Source organism: Magallana gigas, chromosome 3 (assembly GCF_963853765.1).
Source record: "Magallana gigas chromosome 3, xbMagGiga1.1, whole genome shotgun sequence".
NCBI classification, from domain to species: Eukaryota; Metazoa; Mollusca; class Bivalvia; order Ostreida; family Ostreidae; genus Magallana; species Magallana gigas.
The window spans coordinates 42,438,091-42,452,206 of record NC_088855.1 but is presented as its reverse complement, the minus strand read 5'-3'; the positions used below and the strand labels follow the sequence as shown (position 1 = coordinate 42,452,206).

General features: G+C 32.4%; 2 protein-coding genes across 4 annotated transcripts; one reads left to right on the top strand and one right to left on the bottom strand.

Annotated features, from left to right (window-relative positions):
* The first annotated feature begins 158 nt into the window (after positions 1–158).
* On the top strand, positions 159–7,832 carry LOC105334459 (TRAF-type zinc finger domain-containing protein 1). Its single transcript, XM_011437910.4, has 10 exons — positions 159–313; positions 2,854–3,046; positions 3,358–3,883; positions 3,993–4,060; positions 4,207–4,370; positions 4,541–4,643; positions 4,761–5,325; positions 5,465–5,546; positions 6,192–6,297; positions 6,448–7,832. The coding sequence occupies exons 1-10, from the start codon at positions 273–275 to the stop codon at positions 6,478–6,480; spliced, it is 1,881 nt and encodes a 626-aa protein (XP_011436212.3). The 5' UTR covers positions 159–272; the 3' UTR covers positions 6,481–7,832.
* Positions 7,833–9,410: 1,578 nt separating this feature from the next.
* LOC105334460 (protein phosphatase 1 regulatory subunit 7) lies at positions 9,411–13,984 on the bottom strand. Of its 3 annotated transcripts, none has more exons than XM_011437912.4 (10): positions 13,863–13,984; positions 13,242–13,386; positions 13,005–13,070; positions 12,619–12,749; positions 12,186–12,348; positions 11,540–11,656; positions 11,281–11,385; positions 10,559–10,645; positions 10,122–10,332; positions 9,411–9,653 (listed from the first exon to the last, which is right to left on the bottom strand). In XM_011437912.4, the coding sequence occupies exons 2-9, from the start codon at positions 13,380–13,382 to the stop codon at positions 10,141–10,143; spliced, it is 1,002 nt and encodes a 333-aa protein (XP_011436214.3). In that variant the 5' UTR covers positions 13,383–13,386; positions 13,863–13,984; the 3' UTR covers positions 9,411–9,653; positions 10,122–10,140. The 3 variants fall into 3 exon arrangements, with proteins under 3 accessions (XP_011436214.3, XP_034299345.2, XP_034299346.2); XM_034443454.2 differs by having other exon boundaries at positions 10,149–10,332; XM_034443455.2 differs by lacking the exon at positions 13,863–13,984 and adding an exon at positions 13,580–13,599 and having other exon boundaries at positions 10,149–10,332.
* Between the last annotated feature and the right edge of the window lie 132 nt (positions 13,985–14,116).

The window sequence follows — 14,116 nt, the reverse complement described above, 5'->3', positions numbered from 1 at the left end:
CAAAATTTTAAAAAGGACAAAAACTGTTTTTATATTCTAAAAGTTTAAAATAACATTAATTTTAATTAATTAAATGGCTCAATTATTTTATTTTGATTATAATGGCATGAAATTTGGACAAGAAGGTGTAAAATTAGACTCACGCATTACACGCCGCGCTTCTTTCAGAAATAGTGTTTTGCGGTGACGCAGATTTCTTGCGCTGTTTTCGTCGCATTACTTGGAAACGAAAATAGAAGGGAAACTCAGAAACTGATCAAGGATAAAGAATCATGAGCGAAAATGATGAAGATACGACACTTTGTAGAAACTGGTATTGTTGATTTTTTTTTCTTATTTTACATTTTGTAGAACTGGTTTTTTTTTTTTTACCTTTTACCTACGTAGGTTAACCGAGAAACTCTAGAGCTGTTTGTGGCACTTTCTGTAAAATTGATTAAAGGTACACATGTAACATGACTTTGAGAAAATATCTCATAGAAATCATAACTATTATATGGAATTTTTTTTGCTTGTTTTCTTTTCTCAAAATAAGCATAAATCATTCGAAATAAGGCAACTCCCTTTTATTCTATTTTTCTTTATGTACTTTGAACTTATTTATTTTCACTGTTCACTATCATTACCACGCAAACTGAATAATTTGATCGAAAAGTGGCTGTATGGTAGATGATAAGGTATTGTTACATATAGTAGAAAGGGTATTTGTAGCTTACTGATAGAGCATCCATTGAGTCACAGTAATGCAGATCAGTACAGACACATCACTGATACATCACTTTACTCTGTCCCAGTACTTTCTGCTTCACATATTGCTAATATTATCTAGTTGCTTTCAAATACATGTATAAACTGCCCAAACTGTATATTTGTCAACTATAATGAACAGTTCCAAATTTTATTCTTTAAACTTTTTAAAGGGACTTGGATACAATTTGACTTAAAATTTTCAATTTTGTTTTTCCATTTTCAATGTTTAAGGTAGCTCGCGGGTTTACTTGCTTGTGAGAAAACCTACCTTGAAAATTTGTCCACGTGATCCATAGGTTTCATAGTTTTATTTCTAAAATTTATTTAAGATTCGTCTGCGCGGTAATAATGTTATCGTGTTTCAAATACAGTGTCGTTAATAAAATCAAGCAACGCCATTTCAATGAAATATATAGTAAAATGCACATTTTAACCGAGAAACGCATTACAAAACTATGCTCCAAATTTTTAAACGATTCAGACGAAATTAATCATACTCAACACAAAAACAGAGGAGATCATTATGAATCAATTCATGAAAAAATATCAGTATGTGTTCTCGGCCAATTTTTGGCAAAAAAACTTTAAAGATTTAAAAGATTTCTCAAAACCTTATTTTTTCATTACGACGTTAGCCTGACGTCATCATTTCGATTCCTTACTTCTTAGAACACCAAAATTGAAATGCATTTATATTGACAAGACTAACTGTTTAACACATTTTAGAACATGTTAATGCTTATTAGACATTATTGTGAATGTTATTAAATGCAATTAATGTAAGGCTGTAAAGATACAGAAAATTGCTATTTTTGTTTTTATGAAACTCTGAGTCAATCAATGCAACAATAAAATGCCAGGCAACTACTGACATTATAAGTAAGTAATCGAATAAAACAGTTATCTCAAGCCAAAAGAAATTTAAGAATTTAATCGGTAGTACAGATTACGGAAGTTATAATTGTAAAAAAAAAAAAGGCGAAGTTAATGCATACATTCTATTTTAAAACATGACCTTAAATGGAAGAGTTCTAACGCACACTCATTCTTTATCTTTATAGAACAAAATGTGACAATGTATGTGACATCTTTAAATTCTCAGCACTTGATATTATAAATCTTTGTATAAACAGTCATAAACCGCATATAAGCTTTTTAAAATATTTTCTTTTATACTTCTAAATATCTCATTTGTCATTTTAAAATAAAATTATGAGTTTACTATGACGGTCAACTCTTAACGTCGATTCCTATTGTGACGTCAGCAAACCCGCGAGCTACGTTAAACTGATAAATATAGAAGTTTATTATGCTATGTCAAAATTTGAAAGTCATATATCAAGTAATAAGCAAGTTACAGAGTTCACAATTCTTTGTTTTGTAAACAAAGCTCGAATATTCTCATTTTTACATATGTGTTGTATTGGTTTAAGTTTCAATCAAATGTAACTTTCTTTTGTTGATAATAGTAATTATGAAGATACTGAATTAGTTGAAATTGTTTTTAAATGTCATTTTTGCTAAGAAATGGTAATTTTCTACTTTACATTTTTTGTAAACAACTATAAGACTCGAGTTTTGTTTACATAACAACCAATTTTTACCTCTGTTACCTCTCATAACTTGACTTTAACATTCAATATTTTAATAAATCATTTAAAATACACCAGTAAACCATTTTATACATAAAAAATAAAAATTAAAATTTTTGATCTCACATTGTGTCCAAGTCCCTTTAAAATGACCCTTGTAAATTGTCAAATTTCACTTGTTTTATATTTGATGAAATTCAATCCTTCTCTCCAACAAATGGAGTTAGATATAACAATCGTATACCTTACTATTATGAAACTCTTGTTCTTTAGTAATACATGTACTGCATTTCCTCATATAATTTGTACAGAAGCAAGCTGGACCTTGCTGTTTGTTTTTTTTAATTAGTTTGTGGAATGAAAAACAACTCATTAATGCTTCAATTTGATAAAATGTTATTAATATCAGAACACATGATGAAATACTTTATAACTCAGGATTCAGTAGTAACTTTGATTTTCTAAAGAAAACAGTCAATTAGTTGGTAACCAGAGAATGTTTGTTTTGCAGTCGGAGGCAGATCAGTACATCCAACTTTGTACTGCATGAAATGCACTGCAAAAGAAATATTTCCCTATGTGAACACTGCAATGAACCAATTCCTAAGGCAGAAATGGAAATTCACTTTGAGGAAAACCATGCCAAAATACCTTGTCCCAAGTGTAAAGTTCAGGTTGAAAAGCAGCATCTGGAAACACATGAGGTACCTATTGGTATATCAGTTTGCACATTGAATTTGATGTAGCAACTATGATATGATACTATGTTTCATAAAAGAAAACTCGGGTATCTTCCGTGCTATTCATGTACGGTATACTTTAATAATAGAAAAAAATAGGGTTTTTATTACCAAGAAAAGAGTACAGCATAGAGTTTTATACTTTTAAATATTATCGATGTAAAAATGTCAATAACCATTTTTTTTTTTTTCATCAAATAATAGAATTTTTGGAAGAATTAAATCCAAGATTAAAAATACATGTACACCAAGTTATTCATCTCATATCATTACAGGAACAAGAATGCCTTAAAAGACAAGTCAAATGCACATACTGTGAAATGGATGTGGCCAAGGGTGAGCTTGATGATCACCAAGAATACTGTGGAACCAGAACGGAGAACTGTGTGCTGTGTGGACAGTTTATAATGGTGAAGGACATGGCTCGACATGAAGAATCCCGGTGCAGTTATGGAGGAGTTCAACCCAAAAGCAATCCACGTACCAGTGTGTCAGTCCCTACCGCTAAAATTGCACCAGCTGTCTCAAGCAGAAAACCACCACCACCAACACAAGCCACAGATATGTCGGATGATTTCCTGTTTGGATCAGGTGAACTGAACACCTTCCAGATGGATGAGATCCAAAGGTTGTTGGGAGCCAATGGAATAGGAGCATCACATCAGTCAGGGTCCACATCTGGAGCTAGATCCACTGCCTTCCGTGGAACCACACAGATGGCTACCAGTAAAAACAAAAAGAAGGAGGTCAATGTACAGAGACAGAACAGAAATGGGGAGGTCAACCTCAGTCTGGACCATGGTACATATGCAGGCAGATATTAATCGGTGCATATTGTGTCTTACAGTTTCCACAAGCTACTGTTGATTTTTCATTTTTATTCAATGAATATGTATTAATATTTTTTCAGACCAGACTTTTTTGCCTTGTGAATTTTGTGGAGAAACATTTCCTGTTGATATGCTTGTTTTACATCAGGTATGTAGGCACCAGTAGATCAAAGTCCATAACAAAATTATTATTGGGTTTTTTTGTGGACAAAATCATATAACAGCTAGATGTCAGGTGATAGAATTCTTAACACATATTGTTAAATGATAAGTTGTAATATTAATTTCTGACAGGGTTCTTGTTCAGAAGACCAGCTAAGTTCTTTAATGGCCAACAACTCTACATCAGATGATGACAACAGAATCAACTATCCAGAACCTCCCATGGAAAGGCCAATGCCCAACGTCATAGATAATCTCCATGGATATGACATTTATGATGACTCTGACCCATCTGGGTATTTTTCTTATCACTATAATTCCTAAATTATTAATGATATTGATAAAAAAAGACTTGGTAGGAAGACCTGTTGAGCTTTTTTAAAATCATTGTTGTCATGATGATACAATTTTTGGATAATGAGCATGAGGTGTAAATGAACTTCATTCAGACTGTTTTTACCTGTAGAGGGTTTGATGGGGCAGGCCCTGTACAACTGGACGAAGATTTGCTGCTTCCCTGCGAGTTCTGTGATGACCTTTTCCCCCAGGATGTTCTGGTTATGCATCAGGTACATGTACTTGTTAATTCAGTGTGCTGGTGTTGTTGATATGTATCTGTATATATTATTTCATTCATATTTTCAAATTCATAACATGCCTTAGAAGTGATTTTATTTAATCTTCAGGCAGTCTGTGAAGCTGATGCTTTAAAAACTCCAAGAGTTATGTCCCCTGCTGTAAGAAATACAGGAAGTGTTATGAAAAAAGTCCCCAATGCTTCACGTGCCAAACCAATGCAACACACACCGAACATCAACGAAATTATCTATGGCAAAGACCATCATGCAACTCCACCTGGTCCTCACTCAAGAGACTTGGATCACACACTACGAAAGTATGGAAGTTCCTCATTTGATGTGTACAGTTCTAGGAGTCAACGTAGAACAAGTGAGACTGAGAGCATTTCTCCCACATCTCCCAGAAGATCTACATCTCGGACCTCAGCGAGCAGTGCTGCTCGCACTAGAATGACTCTAAATAACTTGCTCAGTGACAATGACTCTCCAGTCCCAACCCCCAAACCAGCGGGTTCCCGCAGACCAAGTGATTCTAGAGAAACTGCGGGTTCTTTTGTAGGGTTTTCTTCCAGTTCTAGAAAAAGTAGTTTGAATGCAAATAATCATGCGAAACAAACAGCTCATTCCTCTGTTAGGTCTACTCAGGTACCTGGTGCTACTTCTAAAAGAAATGGTAAGATTTCTGCTAAGGGAAGACTCGTTGAATTTCTGTACCTCTAAATTACCTGAAAAAATCTTCAAGTACATGTACGTATACTGTAAATTTTTGTTCAAAACGATTTTTAGTGCATGATTTATCTCTATTCATACAGATACAAAAAGGACAAATATTGGAGCCAACCGGCGAGACCCATTTGATCCTGACCTAAATGTTGGAAATATACGTCCATCAAGGTAAATAGTACTTACCTGTTTGTCAACATTACTAAGAGAACTACACCTATTTATAGACATTGGTGCATAAACTATATGCCCTCCTTCAAACTTATTTTGGCAAGATTTGGTTGGGCTTTCTTCTGACAGTTGCTTTAGAGAAGGCATCAATCTGACAGTTTGACTAAAACCAGTGCCTTCTATATCACTTTGTTGTAAACCAAGTGAAATAGTAGTGGCTTGCTTTAGGTTGACTGTCATTCTGAGTACATTTGCCATGCCAAATCTCTCCTTGATTACTTTATACATGTACAACATATACTTTCATATGTACCAAGTATTAGTAAACTGATTCTTCATTGAGGTGAACCTTAAAATACAAAATGTAAATACCGGTATATGATAAAATAAATTCATATAATTTTTATGTAAAATTATGAAATATATTTTTTGTATACTATGTTGGCATAAATTTTTAACTCATTTAGCTGCAACCTCATGCATTCAAGGTGTTATATTGAAGGCATCAATGCTTCATAAAAAGTTGCTTATGAATCAAATACATGCACATGTGAACAGAATCTTTACCGTGTTTTGATAAGTTGAATGTTCTGTAGTGAACATTTTGTGAATTCTAAACCTGATTGACATTTTTTTTTTTTGCAGGTCACAGAGAAACCCTGACGGTCAGTATATGCCCCCCACTCCTGGCAGCTTGTCTTCCAGACAGAGGGACAGAACCTTTGACTACGGGGACAGAACTAACAAAAACGTGAGTTTCCTGATTACAGTAGAATATACATGTTCTTTATAATTGGTTCCATTTGGAAAATTACTCCGTCTAAACCTAAAATCTTGCATTTCAATCAACAAAATGTTTCTAATATCTGTCATAAATATCTTTCTTTTTCTTTCTGAACAGAGAAGTCCCACTAAACGAAGAGACCAGTATTAAAACCAACCCTTTGGTCTACTGTATATCTCCATCTGTTGGTAAAGGAAAAGATTACAAAAATTACCTGAAATTAGTGCATATTGTTGTTGATTTGGGTAAGGCCATAAAAAATTAATCTCTAGGTTCTAAGGCAAGGATTTTTAACAACAAATGCGGTTGGGCAGTGATAATTTTTTCTTTTTACTGCATAAAAATGGATGCAGTATTTTCTTTTTATTTTAACAATGTGCAATTCTTATTCAAATCCAGAAAAAAGCAATGTTTTATAGCAAATAAATAGTTACCTTGCAAAGAATATATCAGATTTATTAGCTCAAACTAAATGAAATAAATAAGTCATTGTGTTCTTCAGGAAACACTTCAACTACGGTCATACTAAAACACGCCTGCCGTGATGTTTGCAATTATGTTCTTTATTAAGTCAAGCATTTTATTGATTTGAGTACCTAAAATGCCGTCCTAAATCAGGAATTTTTTTTCCAGAATAAGCAAGCACACAAGAAATTTGATTTTATTCATTTAATGATAAAAATGGGTAATGCGGAAAGTTAAATCAGATGCTCGCTGGCCCGAGAACCGAGGAATTAATCTTTGATGACCTAAACACCATATTTTATCTTCTCATGCAGGCTTTGAGATTAGTTTTTATTTTTACAAAAATGTACAACTGTTGAACACATGTACACTCACTGTGATGAGAATTGACATATAAACATGTACACATATCTTTGGAAAGATTATTTACATGTCTAATGTGAAAAAAAAATTGATTTGTTTTATACTAAAAAAAAAAAAAATACTGGTTGTATATGAAGAGACTTTTTCATGTGTCTTTGAATTCTGTAAGATTATTCATTTGAAACATTCAAACACATAGCTACAACCAAATTTAACCTTGCCACATCATGCAGTTATCTTCTAGTGCTGTGAGAGCAGAAATATTCAGTGGTTATAAAATTTTGTTTGTTGTTTTATTTATTACATATTTTAACAAAAATAAAACCGAAGTAAATTTTTGGCTATTTGAAGCAAAGAAATTTATCCTTAATGAAACTATTTAATATCATAAATCAGCAAAATTTTATATCCTCTAAAAATTTCTTCTTCTGCAGTATTTGCTTACTTAGTGTTCAAAAAGTGAATATACATGTAGATACCGGTATTCATTTTCCCCAAGGGTATTATGGAACTTTGTGTTGGAATGCTATGTATTGTAAGGCTATCACAGTGAATAATAATGTATACTAGTAATGGAATAATTTATTCTTGCACGAGTTGCATGCATCTCTCATGTTAAAAGTAGACACTGACAGTGAAACAATCATAATCAGTTTTTATAGCACAAGTTCTATTTTCAGTAAGTGCTTGTTGATTTGAAATGATTGTGAAATTGCTCAATTTAATTATTTTAATATTAGAAACATATTTTTGGGTTTTCACCACCAAGAATAATGACATTTTTAGCTGCTGTTATATGTCTGGCACTAAAATATCACCAATAAGGAGAGGGCAATCAACTCCTAAAACTGATTACATGTTTAATTTTGCTGGCATACGTAAATGACATGCATGTAGGGTTAATATTCATTTTTGAAAATAAATTGTGATACTATTAAAAAAATTTTGTTGTGTCGACATTGACCATCATATTTTGTGATTTGTATATTGTTTATACTGGTATATATATATATATATATATATATAAAATGTACATTCATTTAAAGCTGGCTTAATATAGGAATGTGTGAGATGCAAAATTAAAAGACTATTGCTGTTATCTGGAGTTACTCATTTCAATCTACATCTGTACATAATAAACAACTCTTGTCCATTTCTCAACAGTTAAGGTTGTACTAGTCCCGGTAACCCTCTTTGACATTTTTTAGTGTGCGATATTTTGTTACATGTCTAAAATAATTTGTTTAAAGTAAGAGTTAAATCCTCTGAGCCCTAAAGGCCCATAAAACTGGTGCTTATCCCCAGTTTCCGTGGTGCTAAGCAATTAGAGTCATTGACTCATCCTGGATGTGACACCAGTCTATCGCGGGTTAAGGTAAGGTTTGCGGTTACAGGGAGGTAACTCACAGATTTTCATTGTGACTAGCTCAAAATACCCTTTATTTCAGATATGACGTCAAAATTTATATGACATTGGATTTTTGAGATTTTTGGACCACATTGGCTTCCAAAATGGCTATCTATCAGAACAAGGTACATATTTTGAAGCAAAGCAGTATATTTTCTTATAAAAGCGGTAGGCGGGAGACAGAGCTTAAAAGCGGTAGACTTCCGCATAAATCGATAGAGTTAACAAGTATTGACTGACATTAACTGTACTTTCGAACATTTTAAGCATAAATAACCCCAATAATAGTCACACAGAAAATGTACATATTTTCACGAAATTATGTACATTTCAGCAACATGACAGTTTAAAATCATGAACTTTGACCTTTTGAAGCTATAAAACAAGTCGCAAAAAGTCAATTGATGAGGTGCGGTACTACCTTGTTTAGCGGCACAACACAACACCAATGATCACAGCAGGACTTGAATCAGCGACCTTTGGGTTACTGGCTTAGCACCTATGACCACTGAGCCAGGTGTTCCACTACTGTGATTATAATCACCATAATATCACTTAGAGTTCAGTTTCAAATACCAGTGTGCCATTCGAATAATAAAGGTTGATGCAAAACAAATATTTCGACTACAGGTAGATGTATTTTTGACCTTTTCTTGTTACAAATGAAAAAAGTCCATTAAAGTAATAATAAATACCAGGACTTGTTCTCTCCAGGGAAGTAGCCCTATATTTTTCATTAAAACACTTATATAGTTAAAGAAACAAATCTTTACATGATCCAAATTCATGAACAAAATACCAGTATGCTTTAGAATATATGCACAGAAATAACCAAAAAAAATACTGTAGGTATTAATTGTGAAATTTATTAACTATAACAACATAGTCAAGTAGAAACTAACTTCATAAGTAAAAATTTGATTAAATACATATAAACCGGCATCTTAAAAAATTATGCATTATTGTCCATAGAGTAGTCTTTGTGATATGGCACGATTCACTACCAATAGATCCACGATCCAGATGTCACGATCCAGATGTCACCTATGATCCAGGATCCAAATTTCCAACTATCATCACAGAAAAACTACAAAAAAATTATGCAGATTAAAAATTTCCAGGGAAAAAGTACCGGTATTTATAATATCTCAGGAATTTTTAGTGAAAACTTTCAAACATTCTAGTTTGTAAGCAATGTCACAACCTACAGGTTTTGTGAACACAAATCCCATGGCTTGTGACAATGGTTTGTGAGGTTCTTTGGAAATGATTCATGTTTAACAGGTATAGTATATTTTATCAAAATGAATATCAATAATTTAAAATTACATATAATTGTAACATTTAATGTGAAACAAGGTAACAAGAAATTTGAATAGAATGTAACCTCCTATGAAAAGGAAAATGTTATGTCCAATACATCTTAGAAACGATTAATAAATAACAAGAAAAATCAAATTTGAAAACTGAGATAAAAATAATCACATTACCAGTTATTTCAACCCAAAACAGATTGTTAGATTAAATTCTTTTTTTATGATGTATAAATACTGACTCTGTGAACAATTTTTGGACTATTTACAAAGAGTTGCGTCTATCTGCTGGATTTGAGGTAGAGCCAACTTGATCTTCCGTCGATAGTTCGGGTCCGGTTTACCCTCCGAGTCGTAGTACAAAGGATTTCGCTCCATGTAAACTGTCGCCAACTTTTTCAAGGATTCTAGTTCCTTTAAATCATCCCAACTTGACACTTTATTGTCGTTAAACTGTGTCAAATTAATGAAAATAGTTATTGATTTGCTGAAAAGCTATCAGTAAGGCATCAATGTACAGTATGAATTTATAAAACTCATAACAAATATTTACCGGGTATGTTTCGTTTGTGTAAAATGACAAGATTTATAATCATGAATGAGAATGCTTTTGTCTTGATTATAAATGCCCATTTTGCAGATGATTCAGCCAAATGGGACCAAACTTAACAAGACTTACCCAAAATTCTTCCAATTCAGCCAAGTGGCCTACATTTTCAATCTTTGGAATGAAATTGGAAGCTAAATCAAGGGTTGTAAGCTTCACCTAAAACATTCAAGTGAAAAGCAATGTTATAAATAAAATGATTAATAGTCATTCTAAAAATTCAATTATGGAAATTTGACTTAAACTTTGCAATGTTTCCAGAATTAGATCTGAATACTTATCATGATACTGAGATTAGAAACAAACTATAGTCACGTCTTGTCTTTCAAAGGATAAAAAAAAATGTTTTTGGAAAATCTGATGATTTGAGTTAGAGGTTAAAATACAGAAAGAAAAAAACAGAGGTTAGGATTTTGAACTTAAATGTTCATAACATGATGCAATTAATATTCCTCTGCATTTTAAATCATGCCTTAGAATAAATAAACACTTAAGAATTCTTATATATTATAACAAAGTCCTTTAAAATCTAAGACATACACTGTACAACATAATACTGTACAACATATATCTGATAATTTTCGTGATGATCTAATTTTTGCTTTTTTCGCGATCTCTCAAATAATTGAATACAAAGAAATTATATCTGGTATCATTTTCTAAAACAAACTTTTTAAATCACAAAAAATCACTGATGCAAATTCAAAATGTTACAGATTCCCCCCATTTTCGCAAATTTTGTGACACGCAAAAAAAAAGGATATACAGTGCCTTGTGTACTGTTACCTACTTACATTTTTTTCTAGGCCCTCAACCTTCTCTATCCCATTGTGACTGGCATACAGTTCCTCTAGATTCACAAGCTCCTCAAGCCCCTCAATTTTCCTTAATCTGTTGCTCTGTCAATGTCAAGTCAAACTTTTAAAATGAATCTCTACCGTTACCGTAACACTACCAATGTAACACTATCAGTTACTAGTAACACTGTCACATATTATATATAATTGTTACTTCTTTCACCCCTTTCATTTAGATACCAGTGACATCACACACCTGAATACTGAGACATCGTAGGTTTACTAATGTGTTGAGTCCCTGAATTCTTGTGATTTTGTTCTTCCCTATGTATAGGTGCGTTATATTGGTCAGCCTGGATATACCCTCTATTGCCTAAAACATTCAAAACATCTTAAATACAAGTTGAAAAAAAGGGGCATACATGTACTAGTATACTACTATACATTTTTGAAGTCTCCAAAATTTCAAGCATTAAAATGAATAAATAACCTTATTTCTCACCAAATCTTTCACCAAACAAAAAAAAAAACATTTTAAATTCTACATCCACTTCTACATCTACTTTAACTGAATGAAAACACCATGCAATGTCAAACATGATTTGATTCCTTTGATCTATATTCTATCTTTAACACAAAATCTTGAGTAAGATATGTGTACAGTAAAACACGCTTATAACGAAGTGCCAGGGACGGACGATTTTACTTCATTATAAATGTAATTTGTTACATTCATCAAGTTTTCAACATGTAATCAAGTCATGATGAATTAAAATTACTTCGCTGTAAAATCAATTCATTATAAGAGTGTTCACAATAACCATGTTTTACTGTATATCAACTCCTATAAATCATGACAAGACATATAAAGATGTCTGCCCTTAACTACAGTTTATACACACTCTAATTTTGTTGGACCCAAATTCTAACATCTCCAGGTGAACTAGATGGCCCACATTCTCCATCTTATGGATCTTGTTGTGAATCAGGAAAAGCTTTTTGAGTTTTGTTAAAGTCTGCAGACCTTCTACTTTTGGAATTCTGTTGAAGGATAAATCTAACACCCTACAATGTAAAAGACAGATTGTTTAAGCGTTATATGAAATTATAAAGGGACACTGATTTAGACACATAATTCTGTAACCACTTAGACTCTTTGATTTATCCAATTTTTGAAACTGTGAAAAAGTTAGACTTGTCTTACCATATTTATTGACTATTTGCACATTATCTTGAGGAATTTTTTTTCTAACATTATATATTAGGGCATTGGGTACTTCATGCTGTAAAACAGACAAGACAGGAGATACGATTGCCCTTACAAATGACACTTACTCTAGATTGACCAAAGCCTCAAGGTTTTCAATCTTTGTGATCTGGTTGTCATAGAGGTCAAGGTCGGTCAATGTTGGAACTGAACACAATCCTTCAATTTTCTTTATAAGGTTTTGTCGTAAACAAAGACTCTGTGAATATGAAAATACAAAGAGCATCAAGCACAGTTTTTCAGTGTTTTTAGCATGCTGTGTTTTGAGTTTTAATTTCTTTCTTAGAAGTAAATTGCATAACATTTTCCATTCCATTCAACTATTTTTGCCTCAACAATTAAGACAAGCTCCTCTTCTGCTCTTTGACTGAAGAGTATATTCTAAAGTCTACATTGTCTGGCATTGAAACCCTTTATGCTATTTGTAATTGTTTTAAAATTTCATCCCACTCACCTCACATTGTGTAAGTCCCTCCAAATTGCTAATTTTAGCAATTCTACTTTGGTTCAAATCAATTGCCTGTAATGATATAAAATCAGTATGGTGCTTATTCTTAGTCAAATTGAAAAACTCCCTGAAACTGGAAATTGTACATGTTGTATGTGAAATCTGTAACAACTGTTACCTTCTTTGTGATTCCAGGAGGCATATCAATACATATTTTGACTGGACAATCAGTATGACACCTACCACAGCTGCTCTGTCTTCTATCAACAGTTCTTTGGTCTCCCCTGTATCTGGTTCTGGCTCTTCTTCCTCTCCACTTGAGAAAAAGTCCATTTTGGCTACTTTTGGTTTTTCTGGAGATTTAGTTCTTTTATCGTCTGCCATTTTTCTTAATGATAAGAATAAAGATTAAAGTACACTGAACATAAATTGCATAATTATATTAAATGACATGTACTTCACTCAAATAAAATGGTTTAAAAATATATTTTAACTTAAATAGTAATAATTATCACACTAAAAATTACTTTATTCAAATTAATAAGAGAGCATTGCCAAGATGTTTGTTATATAGTACATACTCCACCTACAATAGTCCTTCACAACCCATAAAGTTTTAAGAATCTATATGTATTACCAACTATATCTATTAGACATGTTTAAGTCATTTAATTAATTGTGAACGTAAGACAAGTTGACTGTTAGGCCTAACGCATTTACGTCGTAGAAAATGTCAAAACGTGATAAACTTATATTTGTATTAAAGAAAAAAAAATAAACCTGCATGCATATATTGACTCATTTATTGAGAGTCCTTTAAACGATCATAACTACATAAATGTTTAAAAAAATAAACTTTTTTACCTGCTGAAACCAGAAAAAATTCTTTTCTTTGGGAAACCGTTCTGAGAATTTATATCATCCCGATCCCGATTGAATACTATATATCGTTATCGATGAAAATTACAGTGATCGATATTCTAGTACTTCTTAATCAGTTACTAGTAATTAAAGAAATATTCAGTTTAGAAAAATATTTTAAGTAATACCAGTTGATGCCCAATCCCCGAACTGAATAATTTTATTGAGACAGCGCTTTGTATTTAATGTAATTATGA